Source organism: Coffea arabica, chromosome 2c, assembly GCF_036785885.1.
Source record: "Coffea arabica cultivar ET-39 chromosome 2c, Coffea Arabica ET-39 HiFi, whole genome shotgun sequence".
NCBI lineage: Eukaryota > Viridiplantae > Streptophyta > Magnoliopsida > Gentianales > Rubiaceae > Coffea > Coffea arabica.
In genome coordinates, this window is record NC_092312.1 from 18,512,131 (window position 1) to 18,534,028 (window position 21,898).

Sequence of the window (21,898 nt, forward strand, 5' to 3'; positions counted from 1 at the left end):
ACCCCTAGCGATTCTTGCACCTACTTTGGACCTTTGATCTGAACTGAATTAATGAAAAAGATAACTTCATCAATTTCATTAGATAAATGACCTTTGCAGCTTCACCCTCACCTTCAGTGGGATCCTTAATTGACGAGGCTAACTAAACAAAGGGAATTTGTCTTTTGATTTCCAGGGCAGGCTAGTCGTCCATTAGTGGCGGTCCGTGGACTTTTACTTTGGACATCTTACATGTTATGTTAGTTGAATTCCGTAGCACAGCCTTCACATCACTTAGAGCTATCAGCTATAATATTTGACAGTTGAGTTATTTTTCATGTTGTAAACATGTAACCGAGAGAAAACATGAACATTGTACTCTTCCTAACAGAGACCTTAGTTAGTGTACCAACAATGGTTCAAAGACTTGGCTGAGTCGTCACCAGAAATGGGCTTTCCGATCCGATACCAGGATGAGATGGTTCCGAGATAATGAATTGTCGAGAACTTGGCCGAATCACCGAAAACTCAACCAAGACGTCTTCGAAATGGATAGAAACGGTCGAATCGTCCCGAGTCACTCCGAATCATCCCAAATCAATTTGAATTTTTATTATTTTTACTAATTTTTAATTATTTTTGTTTATCATATTTTTTACAATTTTTAAAATATTAAATATTTTAAAAATTTGCGTTTCGCTGAGACCGCGGTCGATGCGTCGAGACAGATGTGGAACAGTTTGGGCCGCGACCGCAACTGCGACGGCGACTTTGAACCATGTTACCAACACGATTGTGATTCCTTTGATGACATGTTTTATAAGAGTGGGTAGAGGATTTATATATATATATATATGAAGTTTCTTGAAACCTACTAATGTATTTCTTTAGTGACATGTGCTAAATTTCCAAAACCCTATTTGATTATGAACAATGTGATTGATGGTAGTTTGATAGCGTACCATGTTTGTAAAAAACAAAACATTTCTAGGGGAAAGTGGAAAGATTGTGCATGACGCAGGAAACCATATGCTCAACCCCTCCTCTCATCGTCAACAAGCTGAATTCATTTCACCATCCATTGTCAACGTGGACTGCAATTGCCATTGATTCCCAACCAAAAGTACTCGTGCTGCTTGCAGCTTAGATATTGGCAACTTTTCTTAGTAGCTATCCACATTCAAATACCTTAATAAAAAAATAAAGGGGACGGTTTAGAGATCAGTTTGAAACCTCGGGCTGATTTTATCTACAGCTAGTATAAATTTGAGGTAAATTAGGCACATTTCCCCCACATCCGAAGTCGAGAATCAAGCTACCCTACCTAGGCAGAAGTAAAGTCCACAGCCATAATCATGGATCTCCTACGCTTCAAATTTGTCTTAATCAGCATATTCAGTCTGGCTAAAATAAACTTAGTCCTTGGACACATTGGCACTGCCACTTCTTACAATCCTCCATATACCCGTGAGCAACATTTGATTTCTCAGAAGTTTCTATATCATTATTTAGCAGCAGCTTTTTTGTTTTTTCAGTTGTTTGAGAATCGTATTAGGAAGGATATGGAATTTGATTATAAAATTTACTCTAAATTTAACTCGTGCAGCCACCAAGTGCGGGGGAAACAGAAATGATCAGTTTCCAGCAGGAAATCTGTTCGTTGCTGTGAGTGAAGGGCTGTGGGATAACGGGGCTGCATGCGGCAGACGCTACAGATTAAGATGCTTGAGCGGCAGCAACAAGCCATGCAGAGATATTGGCACCACCATCGACGTTAGGGTGGTGGATTTCTGCCCAAGACGCCCATGCCCTTCCACCATTGTTTTGTCTAGTGATGCTTTTGCAGCTATCTCCCGCAACCCTGATGCCAAAATCAACATTGAATACATCCAGTACTTACACTTCTTCCTTGTCTCCAGCTTATTATCTTCACTATGTTCTTCGGTTGCTCCATTGCTTAATATTTTACGTCACACCTTTTGCAGGATATGAAGAGGGATTTGACTTCCATATATATATATATATACGTGTAATTTTACGGGCTGAAGATCAAGAGGAAAAGGGCATCCTTGGAAATAGGAACAGAACTAGATAGCAAAATGTTGTTTAAAAATTCATTTCCCTTTGTTATCGGTATATCCTATTAAATGATGGCAAACGAGCACAAAAAATGTACTAAAAGTTTCGACGTGATGTACACATCAAATGATTTCAAGAGATGGTTCCCGAAATTGAGTTGCTTTTGCATTAAGAGTACCAAAGCTTTCCTTTTGATTCTGGAAATACGGATGAAGATGGCGGACACCTTCCAGGTATAAAGGTGTTTGCATCTCAATCAAGCGGGAAACCTGCATGTACCAGCCTTTTAGTTCATGCCCTAATGTACAGTATATAGAGGCCACAATCACAACCACAACTTACCAGATAACAAAGATAGAACAAAAGATATTAACAGATTATTCCTGATAGCAAATCTTAGGCCATGGCGAATACACCAGTCAAGAACTGAGTTAATGAATCCACCAGATTCATCTTATTATGGCAGCATGACAATTTCTTCTGCTAGTCTAATGAAGCAGGTATTATTGGGTGCAGCATGGGACACTATCTGAATGTTGCTAGGGGTACAAGTCTTAGTTGTTTTGACGACAAACTTGTTTTCATCAATGGCAATAGTGGGTTAAGTGTTACAAAACCAACTCAAGGAGTAAAGTGGGAGAAAGTAACTTTAAGACTAACATGCAAAGCATGCTAAACCTGATGGGGTTTTACTGCGATTAACCCTTCAGGGAAATTGCAATAACCTTCTATGAGAAGGTTTAACATGCTAAACTATGGACTTAGAAACAGCATTTCCTATGACTTGACAGAAAAAATGTAGAACATTCATGATAAAAGACGGCAAAAATTGACAATCACGCAAAAAATGACTTACAGCTCGGCGAAATGCAAACATCTCCTCTTGACCAGATAGCATGGAAGTAATTCCAGTTGGTGTACCACCAGAACTAACTGTGCCCTCTGCTAGAACATCTCGTCGCAGTTTGGCACCTTCAGTCTCTGTTTCAAATTGGAAGCTGGAAAAGGAGAGCAGAAATGAACCAATGTAGTCTTTATAACCAAAGACAGAAGTTGAAGCTAAAAGACAGGTGATGTAGATGGCATATTGCTTAAACTTTAAAGTTTTCCAGCAACTCTAGACGGGTCAAAGACTGGCCTTACGAATGTTATCCATTCATATTTGATTCGATTTTCTCACTGAGAATGTACTTGACCAGAAACTTGATCATCAGTCACCAGACATAAAAGAGAAGTAATGTCTATGCCAAAAGTCACTTCCATACTCTTTTAAAACAGTAAATTCACTATATCCATTTTACTGCCAATCCTGATATCATGCTACCAACCTAGTGCATACCCTTAGATTTCTTAATAGCAGGTTTAGATGACATTGCCATTTGGGAAGCAATGTGTAATATAAAACTATGTCTTTTGCATTAAAAAGAGACAATTATTTGTGCCTAAATTTGAATTGATCAATTTATCACATCACTCTGTTAATGAAAATGTTATGATTCATTTTCTGGAGGGAAATATCACGTCTGCATACAAGGACGACATATTTGGTCTTTTAATCCTCGAATCCTTTCATAAGTATTACTAACATAACAATCTATTCTACTAAAATCAATTATTCATTGAAATCGCAGCAAGTAAATCATCTCTCTCTCTCTCTCTCTCTCTCTAATGTATATTAATGCTTTAGGATTGTCCTTGACGAATCATAGTTAATTTACATTATGAGATATTAGGCCAAAAGCACACTAAGTCATAAAAAGAAAAAATAAAGACGTACAGGGCAACATAAAACTGAACTGTCAGAATATAGGAAAAACAAAAATGAAAATAGGGCACACCGTAAGCAGAGGTAAAGCACAGCGCACATTTTTCACTGAAAATTGACACATAAAACTTGCATCATGAGAAACAATGTCAAAATGGTACAATAAAACCCTAGCTAATGAAAGAACTTGGCTCTGCTCAGGAGAAAAGAAGCAGAAAACAGATATAATTAAAAAAAATGAAAAAAAAACCTCCATGGCTCTAGGAAACTTCTCATAATAGAATTTTGATACTTTTAGGGAATACTTTGTTATATAACATTGATCTATAATGAATTGATGACATGTTGCAAGTATGCTAGGTAGTGTAAAATAATTTCTGATGAAACTCATGCGTGTCAATAGATGAAAGAGCTAACTAAGCAAAGCCAAAGGGTGTGGGGGTCATCCATGGACCAATGTGTCAAGAAACTCACAAAAGAAGAATGATCAAATGATTTCCTCACCTCTCCAAGTCAAAAAGTGTACCCTCTTCAGTTCCTTGAAATAGGTCATCTATTGAAGAAGCAGCAGAACAGTATAGGCAGCAATGGTGATTGTAAAGTTCATCAATGAGAGTTATAAATCTCCGAGCCTGGAAGCGAGAAACCCAGTATCGGTAATTGTAGCTGGTAATCATACAGAAGCAATATCAATCTGTTTATTAGACTGTCAGTCTATCAGTTTGTCTTAGCTTTCCAAAGATAAGATAATCATTGGAAGCTTTAGAATGCTCACACATTGGTCAGTCTTATCCAAGAAAAACAGGATAACCTGATAAACTGCACAAGCACCTTGCAAGCATATAGAGCAATCTATTAGGTAGCTTGTAAACTGTTGTCCTTAAAAGGTGCCTTAAATTGTTTCACTAAAATGGCACCATATTTTAGTATGCTGAAAACTATGATCCCTAAATACACTGAGGGCGACTATACTTCAGAAACCCATCCATGAGACTGAATAAGCCACCATGATCCATGGAACATGTTCAAACTCAAGCTAAGCGCATAGCAATCAGGAATCTAGAAGCTGTATCTTATTGTATACTACTAATGGTGGCTGGTAAGTTTCGAAGTAAGTTTATCATAAACCTTGAGACAAGTATGATTTTCCCTTGAGATGACATTTTAAGGGAACCTGTTCGACCTTCAAAAGCTCCCTTCCCCCTTGATGTAATAGGTAAAATAAGAAAAGAAAGACTAAAGTGAAAAATAGGCAATTTCTCCTTACATTAAACTGAAAGAAGGAAAAAGAAGAATGTCAAGTGAACAGCATGGGCGATAAGAAGCATATCTATTCATTTAAAGCCTGATGTAAATCACAAAAACTTGCATGCACAAAAATGCTGTAGGAATTGATACTGATGTACTGAAGGAAATAGCATTCACTTAAGCAGCCTTGGTACCTTATCACGAATTCGCATGCTCATAGTAGGGATGTCTGAGATAAAGATCATGTGGTAATTTTTAGCTACAGAAATATAATCTGCGGCTCCAACCTGCAATAATTGCTAATGGGATCAAACAGGAAAAAGAAGGTAAAGGGGGACGTGCAACAAGGTCAAGCATCAAAAAATTAAATTAAAATGCAGTGCAGATGTCACTGAGTGGTTGGTTCATCTATCAGGGACAGGAATTGATAGCTTTAGTATACACTCACAAACAGTAAGAATCATCTGAGACTTGGAAGATATTTTTTAGGAAGGAATACTCATATTTTTCCACCAAAGTACTTTTCTTTGTAGTAATATCCAATAATATGACAGTATGAACTCTTTGAATATTGATCTAGACATGGACCTAGCTATTTTCATTTGTTTCATCAAGTTTCCTTCCTTTTGTTTGCAAAAGTACATTACAAGATGGAAGGAAGGATTTCAATTTAAAGATGTGCAAAAATATACGAGGCACAAATCTTAGAAAGAGTCAAAGCAAGTTTAACAGTCTTTAGTCGTAAAATCGACCAGATATTGCTTCTGTTTTCGAATGTTTTCAGATAATGAATGATACTAAATATGCATCAGCATACACACAATAGAAATTGTTCCAGCATGAACAGAGCGCCAAAAGAGAGAGAAAAAAGATAGACTAGCTTTGAATTAGTGATACTATAAAAAAACACTAAACCACAATCTAAATATTTCGAGCTTTTCTATTTACAGTACCATCATTTAAACAATCCTAAATCATTATAGGCAGGTTTCAGCTTATAAATTATTTTGAAGAAAGAATGATTTAGATGGTATTAATTTAAATAGCACAACAATATAAAAGATACTTTTACCCAAAATGAAGCAATTTACCGGTCGACCGCATAGGTACTCAAATGTGAAACGTGCCAAACCGTTACAGCTTAGGCGAACCTCCAATGTTCTGATTGCGAAAAAAATGTAATATCAAAAGCTGAGTGAGATATATCAGTAAAATGGACGCAGATAGATTGAAGAGTACCTCCCAAACATCACTCGAATTGCCTTTGAAGTGATTATTCCCCCAGATAGTCTTGTAAGCTTGTCCCACATAATCTCAAATTCCTCTGTTTTGATACTATTCAGTGGCCAAAAATAATGAACCTGAATAGACATAGGAAAATGGAGATGCACTTAACCCCAAAAACAACATCTAAGTACAGGTTGGACTTATTCTATGACTAACAGATAACCAATATATTGGAGCAACGAAGACGATGAGACTGAAGTAGAATATAGAAAATTCAATTAAGTTCAGAAAGAAACAAAAATATATATCTCAACCACACCAACTAAGACTCAAGTTCATCTTTTTGCCAGGAGAATCTTTAGAAATGTTACGAGTGTGAATATTCCTACAGCTGAATGGACCAATTAAAGAATTTAGACAAAAAGAAACTGAATCTTATTGCAATGTAATACCACATTCTTGTTTAGCAAACCATTCATTATTCAGAGCTATCTCCAGGATACACCTTCAAATGTGCTTAAATTTTCAAGCTTGTTCTTTTTATTGCTCTCTTTGTCAATCATTAAGGTTCTGTACAATACTCGTACATCTGCATGTATGGTAATTAAGGATGTGGCCATCACATCTTTCACAACTAAAAGTCATAAAAACAGAAACACATGGAAAAGATAATTGATTTGCCTTCATGCTCACCTGATCAATAGATCTTTTTGCTATAAGACGGCGATAGTCAATTTCACTTCCTATTAGACAGTTATCACATTGTTCATCCAATTTTGCTACAAGCTTTTGGAAGATTTCCTTTTGCATACCATCCTGAAAGGAAGGAGAGAAGTTGCAGGAACATTTTATATGGGGTGCAATATATGTTCAAAGTCCCATGCATAGCATGTCACAGAGTCCTGGATAGAACACCAAAGGAAGCATAAAAACATAAATTTATTTAGTATAAAGACACCTGATTCAGGTCTCTCGGTGCACGATTACTGGTGGCAACAAGAATTGTTCCATTGCTTAACAATCTACTTAGAATTCCAGATAATGCTACGATTGCAAAAACATCAACTGTCTGCAAGAGCAAGTAAGATATTAAATTTAAAGATTCCGTCTCCAAAATTTCAATCCGACTCAGAAATTTGCACGAAATAAAGAATATAACTTAATCATTCAAAGAAAAATTATGCCCCACTCATTTGCAGAAAATAATATAAGGTAAAACAAAACCCGCTTCATAATATAATTCCAATATCCAGTTCAAGTAGCAGTAAACTGATCTACAAAATGAATCACGTTAGATGTAGTAGTACAATAACATAACACTTAGTCATGTTGCAAATTAGATTTCTTTAACAGGGTCTGTTATTCATGTTTGTACTTAGGAATTCTACAAGGGTAGAACTCAAACATTTTATTACAGTAGATGACTAACTTGAATATTCTGTCTTCCCACTTATAGTAACAAACATCAGTTGAACCTAATATTCTTGCTCAGATAACTAACAAAAAAAAGGATTTATAAAGAAGACAGTAACAGATATCTGTAGGTAAGGATGTAGATAATTCTTGAAGAACCACTAAAGTAAATCTATGAAACATTACATCATCAGACCTGTATTTCATCAAAGCACAGAAGGCTAGCTCCTGCATGATTTCCATGGGCTTCAGTGAGAAACTTATCAGCTACAGCAGGAAGGATGTTTTTCATCTGCACCTCTTGCTTATATCTTTCTTCTGCAGCTAACCACTCTTTAATTTTTGTATCAAAGGGAAGATTAGTAATCCAACTAGAAATACTTGACTGCAAACTTTTATTCTTAACTTGATCCTTCCATATCTTATGCATGTGCTCATTTATTAACAGCATAGCCTGTCGAGAAAAGACATTTTTAAAGAGCAATAAAAAAATAATTATGGAAACAAAAATGAAAATCCGCAAAAATTAAGGTTTGAAGCAAGTTAAGCCCAAACCAACTTATATTGTGTGTGTGTGTGTGTGTCTTTATTTGTGTTCTGCATGCTTCCTGTTGGTCAACATTCCTCAAGCCAGATGAGGAGTGAGTACTTTTGATTTGCCAAAGCATTAGTTGGTACAGAGTGGTCTTAATATAAAACCTACTCCTCCATCTGTTAATGTTGATATCTACACATGATGGGTTTGTAGAGAAACATTATAGGTAAAGCAAATGTGGTGTCACTGACTACTGTGGCACGTTAAATATTTCCCTATTAGTTCTGTGATTCTATCCTCCTGTACCAACTTCATGATGTGCTAATTCTGAAAGTTTGATTCATTCTTCTTCTGCTTTTACAGAAGTAGTTATCAACTTTTTAACTGCTGCCTTCTTGCACTACCTACCCAGAAAGTCTTGTTTACGTCCATCAATCAGTTTTAAGCTTCTTACCAAGAAAAACAAGGATAGAGCAACGACTAGACCTACTACAGAACTTTCAATATGGAATCCATGAGAGTTTGTTATACCTTTGATAGGAAGCATCAAGCAAAAAGAAGCTATAATTAGAATAAATGCAATATATGCTCCATTTTAATCTCATTTGCCTTAAACTCTACAAGTCTTTTGTTTGTGGTTTATCATCTTATGGAATGCCTAGGGTTCTCTCACCAAATGCCTTACAGTCAAGAGAAAGACATGCCAGAAGTCAAAGAAGATATAGCAGGGCTTACATATGCCCATCCAACATTGACAAGGAGAAACCAAGAAGAAACAAGATATGATGAACCAAATAAAAGCTAGCAAAGTGGAGACTGGCAAATGAACAGAAAGTAATAAGAACTTGTAACTTAATTTTTTCCAAGTAGAATTGCATAACAGCTGCTTAGGAAAATAATTCACATAATAAAATTCAGAAGATGGCATAGTGAAATTACACCACACTCTGTACCAGTATGCAGTCACCTCATGAAAGTGAAATCTTCTTTGGTGTTTTACAACTCCTTCAGTCGCACCATAAAACATATCCATAAGCATTGTCTTACCTAAATGATGCAAAAATTTCTTCAAATTGGTATGTGAAAAAGTAAAACCACAACCAGAATAATATTAATAGAGAGAGATGCTGTGTATTAACATGCTATTCATGTTAGATTGCATGTCTACTTTATAAAAGATAAGTGAAATCATTGAATCCTTTTAGTGCCTTAATGTAGTAACATACTAGAAATCTTAAGTGCAGAAATGTGCATTGGCAAGGAAGTGCAGATAATCAAGATGCAGGAACGAACCACTTCCAACGTTCCCATAAAGATACAATCCTCTGGGGGCTGGAGGAGCAGTGGGACGACGACCAACCAGTGAATCTAATTTCTTCTCTCGATTAAGATATGAGACCCATTTCCCTACTCCTGGCTCTACAATTTCATGTTTCTTCCTGAATGAAGACAAATATCACTAGCAGGGAAAAAATATATTTCTTTTGACTGATGAAGGGAGCAAAATACAGGAATTGGACCTCATGCTGAACTTTACAGAATTCGCAACTGGTTCAATGACAGGAAATCCTATTCAGATTTTTGTGAACCAACGTATAATTCATTGAAATATCCAGTTTCAGTATTGCTACAAAATCAAGGGAAAATTGATAGCCTTACCGGGACATCCATCTTTGGAAAAGATTTCGCTGCTTGCTTATTGATGTCATACCACCCCCCTCTTGTTTGGTCTCAGCTTCCTGCATCAAAAGCCTGCGCCGTTCGTTTTCCCTCTTCTGCTCCCATTTGGTAAGCTTTTCCTATGAATATGAGGAATAACATAAGGCCAGGAACAGCGTTTCAGTATTATTTAACCACTATAAACTGTTGTGGCCTACATGGTACTCCTCCATATCTTTCTCATATTGCTCCATTCTCCCAAGCAGATTTTCCAGTTTAAAAGCAACCTCTTCCTGGTAAGGATCATGCTGCAGCTTCCCTTGCTTAACAAGACTCCTATACTGTGCAAGTGGCCCTGCAGGAGATCCATTGAAAAGATAATTTGAGTTCACAGCTAAACAACTTGGAAAATAAATGCAAAGGCACAGATAATCTAGTATAACCAATGTCTTGCACCTAACAAAATTATGCTCCAAAGGGATAAAAAATATACTGTATCACTGCATTCAGTATCTCTAAGCATTCTTGTAAGAAAAGATGGAAGCAACACTAAATATATACTTTTTGTCGGTAAATATATTCTGAAGTTTTGAGCATTGTGCAGACACAAGTACACAACAAGATAATGCACAATCTCTCAGCATTTAATCAGAGCAAGAGGCAGGGGAAAAAATAATTGATCCGGTAGCTTTCTGGGTACCAACTTTGAGTATGAACTCTATGTTACTTTCTCCTCTTATGATATATTAGGTAAATCACCTAAGAAACAGACAATTTTACAGTTTAGAAAATCTAGTAAAGAACCTGAATGCTGCCAAAAATGGGGAGCAATTTGTCCAGTGATTTTAGTGTTCTCTATTGCAGAATCAAGTTGTAACACATCTAGATCTTCATAACCAACAATCCATTGGAGAACCACCAGCAAAAGCTGAACATGTGAGTAGAGGAATTAAATAATACTCTCCCTCCTCATGCGTGGAAGGTATATCATTGTAATAGGCCAAACATGTGGGACAAAAAATTAATAGGATATACAGATAAAGCCCTCAGTAGGTTGACGTAATTTTCCATTACAAAGTACAATATCCATTTATTAATGCATCATAGACCCTAACCCATGTAAAATGTAGTCCCCAGCAAAACAAGATACATTGTGTGATTGAGAGCTTGGACTCCCTAGAGAAGCACTAATCAACTAAAGCAGTCTTCACTCAATAATCAACCAAAGCTAAACGGTCTCCATTCAGAATATTAAACTGTTTGTCAAGCATCAGAAAGAACAATATAAAAGCTTCATAGAAGCATTCTCCGAGATCACAGATTAACAAGTTAAGATTGGAGCATTTCTCTGTCCAGGGAATCAAGCATATAAAAGGAAATCTTCGCAGAATGGTTTAACTAGTAAGACCACATGGTAGATCTCTAGCTAGCCATCCTTTGAGCAGCCATATCCATGAGAGAAAAACCTCACATGACCTGCTTTTTGTCCAGTTTTCAGTTGCTCTTATTTCTCACTCACACAGTATGACATTGGCTTTTATTCGTGAATGGGATATATCTAACAAAGAGAGGGCAATAAAGTGAAAAGGAAGGAAGAATGATAGAGAAGAAAACTTGCAATTTTTCTCAATGAAGCCACGAGGTTAGGCTTTCTGTATAATGGTTTAGTGCTCATGAAATTGCGACTCATTATATAATTTTCAGACTTTTTAAACTATAATCAAATTTTGACATGCGAAATATGAAGAGAACTGAGCAGTGGCTTAAGTTAGTGTGTCAATAAGTTTGGACATTTCTGTAGTGAAAAAGACAAATCAATAATTAGAATTATTTTCATGAAACATTTGCTTACATAAAAATTTTATTTTATTTTTATATAATAATTTTTTTCTTACATTTAGCTAATTTTTACTAAAAATTTAAAGGAAAAAATCAATTTATGCCTTTAATAATTTATTTTTTCGTGCATTTAGCTAATTGTTACTAAAGCTTTAAAGAAAAAAGCAAATTACTTCCTTTTTTTTGGCAAAATACCAGCCAAAGCCCCAAAACCAGCTGAGACATTCAGCAAAAATTACAACCAACAATGACAATATAAATAGAAAATATTGCAACAATGACAATATAAAGTGTCATTGAATTCAAGCCCCGTAGAATTGAAATTCAATTCTAATTATTTGGGAAAGTTAGAAGCCAAACAAAAGAATTAGAATTGAGGCTTCCAATTCCAATTCTATGCCTCAATTCTATAGGAACCAAACCACCCAAACAAAAGTGTCATTGCTTAAATTGTTTCAAAGCCTGCCCCATTCATTCACCCCCAAAAAAAATAATAATAACAAAACGGAACGTAGAGAATAACTTCACTGTGGTTCAATTCCTGGACGTAATTAGGTGAGGCAACTTATACAATGCACAAAAAGTAGTTGAGTTGATTTTTTCCATTCAATTTGAGCGGATGAGGGGTGAAAGTGGAATTTAACAAGCTCCATTCCTAGAGTCCGAGCTACATCGCACTTGCCTGGCACGGATTAAGGAAATAATTGGAAAAATTGTTTACTAAGAGTCCTATATACTTAATACATGTAAATCATACTCGATTACCGCCCACGGATTAAGGAAATAATTGGAAAAGTAGTTTCATTTTTATTGATCTATTTAACGAAGTTGAATTGAGAACATTTTGGAGACACTTTAGTTGTCACCAAGCTGAGGAAATAAATTTTTCTAATTTTAACCTAGGCAAGAAAATACTTAGCCAAAAAAAGAAGAAGAAATAATTAGATTTTTGGAAGTATATATGTTTCTATATGTTGATGCATGAATTCATCCAAACAATATGTATATCGCTTTGCTAAAAGATAATAAACCATTAACTACTTAAACTAACTACACATGCCATTAAATAACAATTTGATCGTTTGTTTTTTTTTTTGTAATTTTGATGAAATGATTAGATCGATAGTTCTCAACAATGCCATTTTCTTGGTCAGTGTGAGAGAGTAAATTATGTTTTGCCAGGAAAAGAAGAAAATAGCTGTTAATTCTAGACAAATTGTCCATTTCTAAGTTTAATCCATCAATCAATGAGGAGTTAACACTAATTTATATTTTGTCGAAAAAAAAGAGAGAAAAAGATAGAGATGTTACTCTACATAAATCATCCATTTCTAAGTTTAATCCATCAATCAAGGGGAAATTAGGAGGGTGAAACAATGGAAACTGGAGAAAATATATCGACCGAATCACAATAAAATCTTTGACGTTTTTAGGAAACAAAATTACGGGTAAATATTAAGGAAGGTGGAACCTTATATAATAATAGGATGGGATGCCAAAGCAATGTAGCTAGCCCTTAATTCATCAAAATCCCACCAAAAGACAAAAAAAAAAAAAAGGCGAAAATGAACAACATGATGATGAAGAAGAAGACGACCCAAGGTCGAAAAAAAATCGAGATCAAGAAGATAGACAACTTGAGCAACAGGCAAGTAACCTTCTCCAAGCGAAGAGTCGGTCTCTTCAAGAAAGCAAGTGAACTTTGCGTCTTGACCGGGGCAGAAGTTGCCATCATCGTTCATTCTTTGGGCAAGCGCGTCTTTGCTTTTGGTCACCCCAACATTGACGCTGTTATTAACCGCTATACCACGGGATCGGCATCATCATCATCATCATCATCCTCCTCGTCATCCGTTGCTGATCCGAAAATCCCATTGGGTGCTCATGAGATTCAACAACACAACCGACACTATGCTAAAGTGTCCAAAGAATTAGAGGTCGAGAGAAAAAGAAAGGAATTGATTGAAGGTTCGAAGTTAGAGAACGGTGGGAGTTTTTGGTGGGATGACCCAATTGAGCATATGGGTTTGGAGGAGCTTCAACAGTATAAAGCTTCATTGGAAGAGTTGAAGAAAAAGCTGTTGATGAGAGCCGATGACTTGATATTGTTGAAAAATTCTTCTTCTTCTTCAACTAATTTGGGCTTAAATAATAGCGGTGATATCAATCCCGGCGTGACTGCAGTTGGTTGTGATGATATGTTATTCAATCAGACGACGACTGAATACTGCAACAACTCCATCGTTCCTTATGGTTCTGATGACTTCGGAAATTCTCTGCAGGTTTGAAGATCTGTGGTTGGCAAAGTCCGGATAAGTTTAATATATGCATGGCTTTCAGCAGTTTTTTTTTACTGTTTAGTTTATTGACGATTTTTCACAGTGTTGTTAGCGTTCGTTCCTTATGAATTACTATAAATTAGGCTCTTGCAGTGTTTTATTTTATTGTGTTGACTGATGTCTCTTTTTTTGTTTTTGTCTTTCAGTGATTTTTAAGTAGGGAGTATTCTTTATCTCCCCCTCTATGCGTGCATATATTTATATATATGTGTGTGCGATCCAATCTTAAATAATTGATATTAGTGTTAAAAAGCACACTTACTTTGTGTGCAATTTAGAAATCATTATTATTTTTTATGAATTTGTAAATTTTATTGTTTCATTAATAAATTTTATAAGAACTTTTCATTAACAAACTTCAATTTATAATTAATTTTTTCTTCAATTAAAAATAGATAATTTGGTAATTGCAATATTTAGAGTGATTATGTTGGTAAATGTGATCACGTGACTTAGGGTAAAAAATTAATTTTCTAAGAATAAAATTGAAAGTTCGAAAAAAAATTGTAGAAAATATTTACACTGGCTGTCAATGCCCTCTTCTTATATATTGTATAAGATTGAGGGCCTGGACTAAATGACACCAAATAGACAAAGTGAGATGTGTAAAAATAATTAATCCAAGTTTCCTTTCCTTTTTCTTTTAAATCCAATAGTATATTGCATGAAATTAAAAGCTTTAAGCAGTAAACTTACAGGATCAATCAAGCCCAAATCATGGGCTACATACAACCTCAGCCTATCTAAAGTTTTATTTACTGATGCAGGCTGACCCACTGCAAACAAGATGAGATCACCTGATCCCGCAGATAAGTGTTTGAGTAACTTGTCTTTCTTTGTGTGGTCCAAGCATGATACCAGTGGGGAAATCCCTTCAATTGCCCCTAAAAGATATACATCAAGCACTAAGAACAATATAATCTGCAAAATGCGATGAAATGTGCAAACAATCACAAACATCACTCTCACCATCTTCTAACACCTTTAAGAAAGGCAAACCCTTTGCTCCAGATTTAATAGCTTCATTGTAAATATCACCTTTCTTCAAAGCAGTATTTGAGTATGTCTTTCCTCCTGAAGGGACACACAAGGCTTTAACAATTCCCCCACTCTTCAAGGTATCTGCAAATGCCTTGAAGGAGGAATCTGAAAATATCTCAGATACCTGCAAGCCAAGACCATTAGGTAATCACTCCAAAAAACAAAAAATAGATTTAAGATTTCATAATATAGTATCATCTATGGTACCAAAAGAATGACAACCTGTCTCCCCCCCCCCCCCCCCCCCCTCTCCCAAAAAAAAAAAAGAAAAAGGGAAAAGAAACTATTTTTCTTGGGACAAACTGAAGAAGGGGCTATAGACTGCATTGGCAGCTCTCAGTTGAGAAAATTGAAAGAGATAAAGAATAAAAACAAATAATGCATGAAAACCAACAAGCTTTACATCTTTCAATCCAAGATCAAAACGAGTATCTGGCCTATCTGAACCGTATTGGCTCATGGCTTCAGCATAAGTGAGCCTTGGGAAAGGGTCAGGTAGCTGGACACCTTTGATCTCAAGGAAAACCTGCAGGAAAATATTTATCATGCCCCGTCAACTTACCAGTTGAATATCAGAAGTAACAGCAAAAGTAATATCAATACAGAATTAAGAGTTGTATTAAACATCTAAATTGGGCCATCAGAGCCCTCATCTACCCATGTAACCCATGCCTCGCTAGACCCTAACTCCATGCTACAAAAGGAAAAATTGGACAGCATCCAGCTTTAAACTTCAGGGGAAAAAATCAAGCTTATTAGAACAAACAACTATTTCGGAACAAACCTACATATATATATATATATATTATTTGCTGATACCAAAAGGAATCATATGATAGACTACAAGCATGACGAGGTAAAATTTACACTAAAACATACGTATAATTTGTTTCAATCTTCTAAAAGATATTTAGTCAGATAATGCAAAAGATTGTCATGTTTACTCAGAAGTAATAATTATTTTCGGCACCACATATAGGCCAAGCATGTGCACAGCTGATGATGTTTAGCTTCTATACAGCAAAATGTTATACAAGTTTTAACAAGATTAATGCTATTACAGTTCAATTCCCACACCCAGCCCATAACACAGGAGAATGTTACTAAAATTGGAAAGTAAAAGATCATACAAAAATCTACCAGGAGGTGCGAAACCTAGGTCATCAAATTCAATTACTAACCAATCAGTTGAAAAACAGGATTCAACCATCATATAGGCTCTGGTCGAAAATAACATTCGATTCAGAATTTCTGGAAGGTATTAAAAATTCAAATCAACAGTTTAGAGCCCCACAATGTACGTAAATTTAGTTATAATATTGCTATGGAAGAACAGCTTCTTTTAATGAAAATTTCAGGACATGTTTTACAGAATTTTATGTGCAGAAAATATATCTCACTTCAATAGAGGATTTTATCAAAGGTCTGAAGGAACTCACAAATTGTGAAATCAGATTATTGCTCTACTATCTATTAGGCTATCAACTACAGCAAACTAATTGGCAGGATCAAGGAAGTGAGAGGGGTCAGCTAAATGAAACGTATCTTAACTCACTGGATCATTCTAATGCTTTTATCCCCACCTCATTTCATTTTGTGATTTGTTACCTCATCAAACTATTTCTACCACCCAAAAAAAAAAAAAAAGACAACCTTCCTAATCAAATCTTCATTAAGTCTGAGCATGTCCTCTAAGGGAGTGAAAGCCATCTCCATATCTAGTTGCGTAAATTCAGGTTGTCTATCTGCCCTTAGATCTTCATCCCTGAAACACCTGCAAAGCAAGAGCAGATGAAGTCACATTGTGGTCTTGGTTGTATACTAATAAATGACCCAGCAATAAATGCAAAATTTCTTGATCCCCCCTCTAGAATCCTTTTTCCTCATAATAATCTGAGGGGGGAAGGGGGGAGATCCTCTTCACATAAGTTGAACAATGTGTGGCAGAATGTAAAGATGCAAGAGAAAAGGGGAATTTAAATGAAAATCAACAGTCTGATCAAATAGTCGTAAACTTAAAACTTATTACCTTGCAATTTGATAGTATTTATCAAAACCAGAGACCATCAACATTTGTTTGAACAGCTGCGGACTTTGGGGCAAGGCATAAAATGTTCCTGGCTTTAAATGATGGAATTAAGCAATCAGATTTTTATTTGATGACTGATATATCTCTGGAAAACATAAACTTGAAACGTAGAGAATTAGATGTTAAAAAGCCAATAAAACAAGTAAATATTTTTCATCCTTGATGTTTCGATGTATCAAATGCTGTATGGAAATTGTTCAGCCTCCATCACTTCCAAAAGATCTACACGAGTTGTATTAAATGGCGTTCTCCTTTTCTTATCTTACAAGTTGCCTTGAGCGGGTTCTCAACAACAAAGGTAAAAAGTTTGGGGAATAACAGCTCAAATGCAATGAAATTTTAACTCTGAGTATAAATTTGAGAAGCTAAAAACATAGGTAGCCATAAAAGGCTGGAGATTAAGCGTAGCTTAGAAAACACAATTTGGCTTGAATTCGAGATTGAAGCCTGATGGGATGGGAATTCTTTCAAAATCACTAAGTCATCACCAGGACAAACGACAACATCAATACCAAGATTACATTTTGTTTTTCAATTCACTTCAACAGAAAACAAGGGAAAACACCAAAAGAGTGAAGAGGAGAAATTAGAGATAATCCCGAGATAGGTACATTTAACAGGGCAAATACTGTACCTGAATTCTTGAAGGGACAAGATAATCCCGAGCACCTTCTGGGGTAGATCTAGATAGAATTGGAGTCTCAATCTGCCTTACAAACATGAAGGCAAGGATCAGAGAGTGGAAGAGACAGACTCCAGTAGAATCTTCTGATTGCACTAAGATGTTAAAATGCAAACATTACCTCCACAAAATCATGTACATCCTCAAGGTACCTTCGGATGAGTTTTACCACTTGATGCCGCAATATAATGTTGGAAGTCATTTGTGGCCGGCGCAAATCAAGGCATCGATATCTAGTAACAGGTATGGGGACCATTTAATCCGTACAGTTTAAGAGACATGCATCGAAGATCTTACAAGCAGTAAACAATCAATATATTTTAGGCTATGGAAAAAACTATGGCCTCTGAAGCATTGCATGCTTTAAAGCCACAAACTACATTGAATAGAAAACACACATCATAGGGTATGGAACATGCAAAATGTGAGAATTGATGGTAAATAACCCATGCTACCTCTTCAACTATGTGGTTCAAAGATCAACATCACCAAAATCCCTTATCATCATATAGTGATATTACTTACTAATTTTATTTCTTCTCTTGTAAATGAGGCAAGCACTAGTATTCTTTTACTTAAGCAGTTAAGTGTCTCAGAAACAACTAGAACAACAAACCATGACCCAAGCAAACTCCAGTTTACCCACTCCAGTCACAATACCACAAATTAGCGAGAGGAAGCAGAAACAAAAGTAGACCTTCAATCATTAAGAAATGCCCAACTCGACCAGAAAAGTAAAAATATCAATTATCAAGAGAACTAACAGCAATCTGCAGAGAGAAGCAAAACATAAGCCCATGGTCAAAAAACTTCAGAAAGTTTTCACCTCAAGCGAATTTCCTCCTTTACAGATTCTTTGGCATCATCTGCAGTAGTAACTAAGAAAGGCAGCTTAGATCTCACAGTATTCAGAACATGGACACGCTCAGCAGCCACCTGCAAACTTAAGCAATTGTACTAAAACCACCAAAAAGAATAATCATCCAGGAGCAAATCCAAGTTAAGGAAATAATAAAACAGCGGTCATCAGTTATTAGAATTCGTCTTCCACAATCAACTACACATCATAATTCCACAACCAACTTTGCAGAAACTAAGTAAATTGTGGAGCACTGAGATAAAGAACTCATCCATGAACATATGATTATAACATCAGCAACAATTCATTACCTTTCCTTCTCTCCTAGTCAATCACCAGCATCAGACTTCGATTTTCTCTTTCTCTGATGCACCTAAGCTGTGATCTTCTTCTAATAACACTTATAGAATAGCAATTCAAACAAGGTCGTATTTTAACCATATTAATCATTACACTTGGAAGGTTTTTGCGGGGGAAAACATAAAACATTGCCCTTGGATTGTTCTTGTTACACCTGTTAATTTTAACACTTGAACACTTCAAAAATTGGGCCAGGGGGACTGCTTGAACAAAAGCCTAAAAAGGTTTTCCTTCAAATCACAATGCAAAACACCCTTGACACAATAGATCTGGTTGAATTCATAACAACTAGCACCACGCCTTGTTTTCAGCCATAGGCATGTTATTCTCAGTTTCTTAAAGAGTTCATGGAGACTAAACAGACAGGTGAACTGCCAAAGGAGACCTCAAATTCAAATTTTCTAGACTTACTATAGTGAGAATGTCATCAGTGACTTCCTTCAGCTGCTTTTTCTGTAATTATTGCAGAATGCATCCATCTATGCATAAAGATTTAAAGCTAAAGCAGAACACACCTCTACTGCACCAGTCCTCATCTTCTTGTTGACAGACTCAATTGGGCGAGGCCGAACAACACCTTCTACGGCCACCACATACTCAACTCTTAAGTCATTCACTGTTGAATGAGCATCAGGAAATTCGTTGGGAAGGGTCGTAATCTGAAATTCCCAAAGCACAAAAGGTAAAGACCAGTTCAACAACTCGCCCCAAAGATACTCTTTGTCGCAATTTCATCAAATAGCATATTCATAGCTACTCTTTCCCATGCAGCATTTATCGCAAATCAACAAGCATTCTCAACAAAGAAAACAAACCAAAACACGGATTGTAGACTGTAAGTACTGGTAACTTCAGACAGATTACTTCAAATAAAATTCCATCAATGTTCAAAATTTTCCACGTTTCCTAGGCAGAATGCCTTAAATTTCTGACTTAAGTAAACAAACTAATGGTCATCATGTTCAAAAATATTTATTACAATGGAAAAATAAAAGCAATAGCCAGTCAAGAACTATTACATGCTCAAGAAATGAAAGATTGAGAATTCATTATTTTTTTTTAAAAAAAAAAAGGAGAGAGAGAGAGAAGAAAATGAAAAATAAGTACCTGTACAACACCGGTATGGTCACGGAGATTAACGAAAGTGAGGCCACCATGAACACGATGAAGGGCAACCCAGCCGCAGAGCCTGACCCGTTTATTCACATCAGCTTCTGACAATTCACCGCAGAAAGCGGTCCGGCTCACCCATTCAAGAGAAGGGATGGAGCGAGATACTTTAGGGGAAGCGGCAACAAGTGGTGTTTCAGTTGAAGAAGGAGAAGGAGACGAAGCAGAAACAGAAGGAGTTGAAATGCAGCGTTTAGGAGGTTGCGTGGGTTTGAAGCTGGGGCTGTGCGAGTTTAGGAATAGAAGAGGCAATGGAGGTGGTTTGAGTGAGAAGTGTTTATAGCGGAAGGCTATACTGGGCAGAGCGCGGAGGAGTTGTGCGGCCATCTCGCGGCAGCCGCTTCAATTTTTCAATTGAGACTCTGAGCAGATAAGTCCATGGCCGGGGGACGAAGCCGAATTGAATTGAGAGTCCAAAACTATGTCGTTTTCCTGGTCCTTTTACTTCAGTGTAGATTGGGCTTGGCCTACCAAAGCTTGCTGAGCCAGCCTGCTCCATTTGATCCCAATGTTGTTGTTGACCCTAACCATAACGTGATTGGGGTTGGGCATGTACGCTCGATCTATTTTAAAATGAAACAAAGTTGGGCCAAGTTACGTAGGAAAATCAAGTGAGTTAAAATAACTTCCTTGCGTATATTTGTTTGACAAGAAAAATTTGTAGATAAAATAAGTAGTTAATTATACTTATTGAAAATATTGTGGTAATCAAATATTTTTCCTTTAAAGTCCTGTAAATTTGGATGCAATGTGCAGAAAATTAAGGTAGTATTTGTTGGTAAAGAAAAATATGGAAGAGTAAAGGAAAGTTAGTTATATTTTCCTTTAGCTCCTTTGAGGTTTAACCAAATTGCCAAATAAACTCTATAATTCTACAAAGTTATAGATAACCCTCTTTGTGGTAAACAAATATAATAAAGACACTTTTTGATGTGAGTTAATTATTTTACTAACATTATTGGTCCTCTCGTCATTAATGTTATCAACATCGTCTTATGCTAGAAATCCTAAAATGCCCTTGAAACCATAAATTCCTCATTTCCTTCTACCGGAATCTACGTAATTTGCAAAAGTCCACCAAGTTGGCTGCTGCCAAATTCGATAATCATGAATTCACAATCAAAATACAAACATGAATCCCATGAACATCCATCCATACATCAGTATATCCTTTTCATTAACACAGCAAAAATTAAATCCAAATGCAACAATTACGAGCTCTTAAAGTGTTATAAAATTAAGTTGGATGTGTACCAAATCGTCAAAAAAAAATAAAAATGTATGCTTTGTGTAGGCCCTACTATATTTGTTTGAGCCTGAATATTTGTGATTGGAATAAAAGAGAATCAAGAAAGAAATGAAGGTAATTGTAAAAGGGAAATGGCTCATCAAATTTGGTGCACAAAAGGAGAGAGTTAATGAAGCCTGGATGGTGGTTTTGGAGAAAGAATAGAGTTTCGAATTTTTCATAAAAAGAAGATTTAGAGCTGAAGTTACAGTAATGCAGCAGTAGCAGGGATATTAATGAAGCAAGGGGAAGTCCGATCGAATAATTGAAGAACAAAAACAAGTTAGTGGAATAGAAAAACATACTACACTCTTTTTCTTTTCCAT

At 36.1% G+C, this 21,898-nt stretch overlaps 3 protein-coding genes across 9 annotated transcripts; 1 reads left to right on the forward strand and 2 right to left on the reverse strand.

Moving 5' to 3' along the window:
- Nucleotides 1–983: 983 nt before the first annotated feature.
- On the forward strand, nucleotides 984–2,214 carry LOC140035157 (EG45-like domain containing protein). The gene is made up of 3 exons (XM_072074931.1): nucleotides 984–1,446; nucleotides 1,586–1,871; nucleotides 1,965–2,214. The coding sequence occupies exons 1-3, from the start codon at nucleotides 1,335–1,337 to the stop codon at nucleotides 1,969–1,971; spliced, it is 405 nt and encodes a 134-aa protein (XP_071931032.1). The 5' UTR covers nucleotides 984–1,334; the 3' UTR covers nucleotides 1,972–2,214.
- Nucleotides 2,046–13,539, reverse strand: LOC140035151 (uncharacterized). 5 transcript variants are annotated; one of them, XR_011839097.1, is made up of 16 exons: nucleotides 13,402–13,539; nucleotides 10,710–10,833; nucleotides 10,124–10,260; nucleotides 9,906–10,045; nucleotides 9,540–9,685; nucleotides 9,214–9,293; nucleotides 7,908–8,165; nucleotides 7,257–7,367; nucleotides 6,992–7,114; nucleotides 6,311–6,432; nucleotides 6,163–6,232; nucleotides 5,266–5,358; nucleotides 4,328–4,455; nucleotides 3,897–3,931; nucleotides 2,915–3,056; nucleotides 2,220–2,327 (listed from the first exon to the last, which is right to left on the reverse strand). XR_011839097.1 is itself a non-coding variant. In XM_072074916.1 (15 exons), the coding sequence occupies exons 1-15, from the start codon at nucleotides 13,477–13,479 to the stop codon at nucleotides 2,181–2,183; spliced, it is 1,899 nt and encodes a 632-aa protein (XP_071931017.1). In that variant the 5' UTR covers nucleotides 13,480–13,539; the 3' UTR covers nucleotides 2,046–2,180. The 5 variants fall into 5 exon arrangements, 2 of the variants coding, with proteins under 2 accessions (XP_071931017.1, XP_071931018.1); XM_072074916.1 differs by lacking the exon at nucleotides 3,897–3,931 and having other exon boundaries at nucleotides 2,046–2,327; XM_072074917.1 differs by lacking the exons at nucleotides 3,897–3,931; nucleotides 10,710–10,833 and having other exon boundaries at nucleotides 2,046–2,327; nucleotides 13,402–13,497.
- On the reverse strand, nucleotides 13,129–20,688 carry LOC140035153 (aspartate--tRNA ligase, chloroplastic/mitochondrial-like). 3 transcript variants are annotated; one of them, XM_072074920.1, is made up of 11 exons: nucleotides 20,222–20,688; nucleotides 19,630–19,773; nucleotides 18,722–18,831; nucleotides 18,017–18,128; nucleotides 17,848–17,919; nucleotides 17,154–17,245; nucleotides 16,778–16,898; nucleotides 15,528–15,650; nucleotides 15,053–15,248; nucleotides 14,780–14,967; nucleotides 13,129–14,020 (listed from the first exon to the last, which is right to left on the reverse strand). In XM_072074920.1, exons 1-11 carry the CDS (start codon nucleotides 20,609–20,611, stop codon nucleotides 13,946–13,948), a joined length of 1,623 nt encoding a protein of 540 aa, XP_071931021.1. In that variant the 5' UTR covers nucleotides 20,612–20,688; the 3' UTR covers nucleotides 13,129–13,945. The 3 variants fall into 3 exon arrangements, with proteins under 3 accessions (XP_071931021.1, XP_071931019.1, XP_071931022.1); XM_072074918.1 differs by having other exon boundaries at nucleotides 13,129–14,036; XM_072074921.1 differs by lacking the exon at nucleotides 13,129–14,020 and adding an exon at nucleotides 14,600–14,656 and having other exon boundaries at nucleotides 20,222–20,687.
- Between the last annotated feature and the right edge of the window lie 1,210 nt (nucleotides 20,689–21,898).

Coding starts and splice junctions, on each gene's coding strand:
- LOC140035153 (XM_072074918.1), bottom strand. CDS start 20,611: ATGGCCGCACAACTCCTCCGCGCTCTGCCCAGTATAGCCTTCCGCTAT. Junction 18,832..19,629: donor TGAGGACTGGTGCAGTAGAG/GTGTGTTCTGCT, acceptor TTAAGTTTGCAG/GTGGCTGCTGAGCGTGTCCA. Junction 17,246..17,847: donor TTGTCCCTTCAAGAATTCAG/GTACAGTATTTG, acceptor CATCATTTAAAG/CCAGGAACATTTTATGCCTT.
- LOC140035151 (XM_072074916.1), bottom strand. CDS start 13,479: ATGATGGCAACTTCTGCCCCGGTCAAGACGCAAAGTTCACTTGCTTTC. Junction 10,046..10,123: donor AAGATATGGAGGAGTACCAT/GTAGGCCACAAC, acceptor TCATATTCATAG/GAAAAGCTTACCAAATGGGA. Junction 3,057..4,327: donor ACACTTTTTGACTTGGAGAG/GTGAGGAAATCA, acceptor CTCCTTTTCCAG/CTTCCAATTTGAAACAGAGA.
- LOC140035157 (XM_072074931.1), top strand. CDS start 1,335: ATGGATCTCCTACGCTTCAAATTTGTCTTAATCAGCATATTCAGTCTG. Junction 1,447..1,585: donor TTACAATCCTCCATATACCC/GTGAGCAACATT, acceptor TAACTCGTGCAG/CCACCAAGTGCGGGGGAAAC.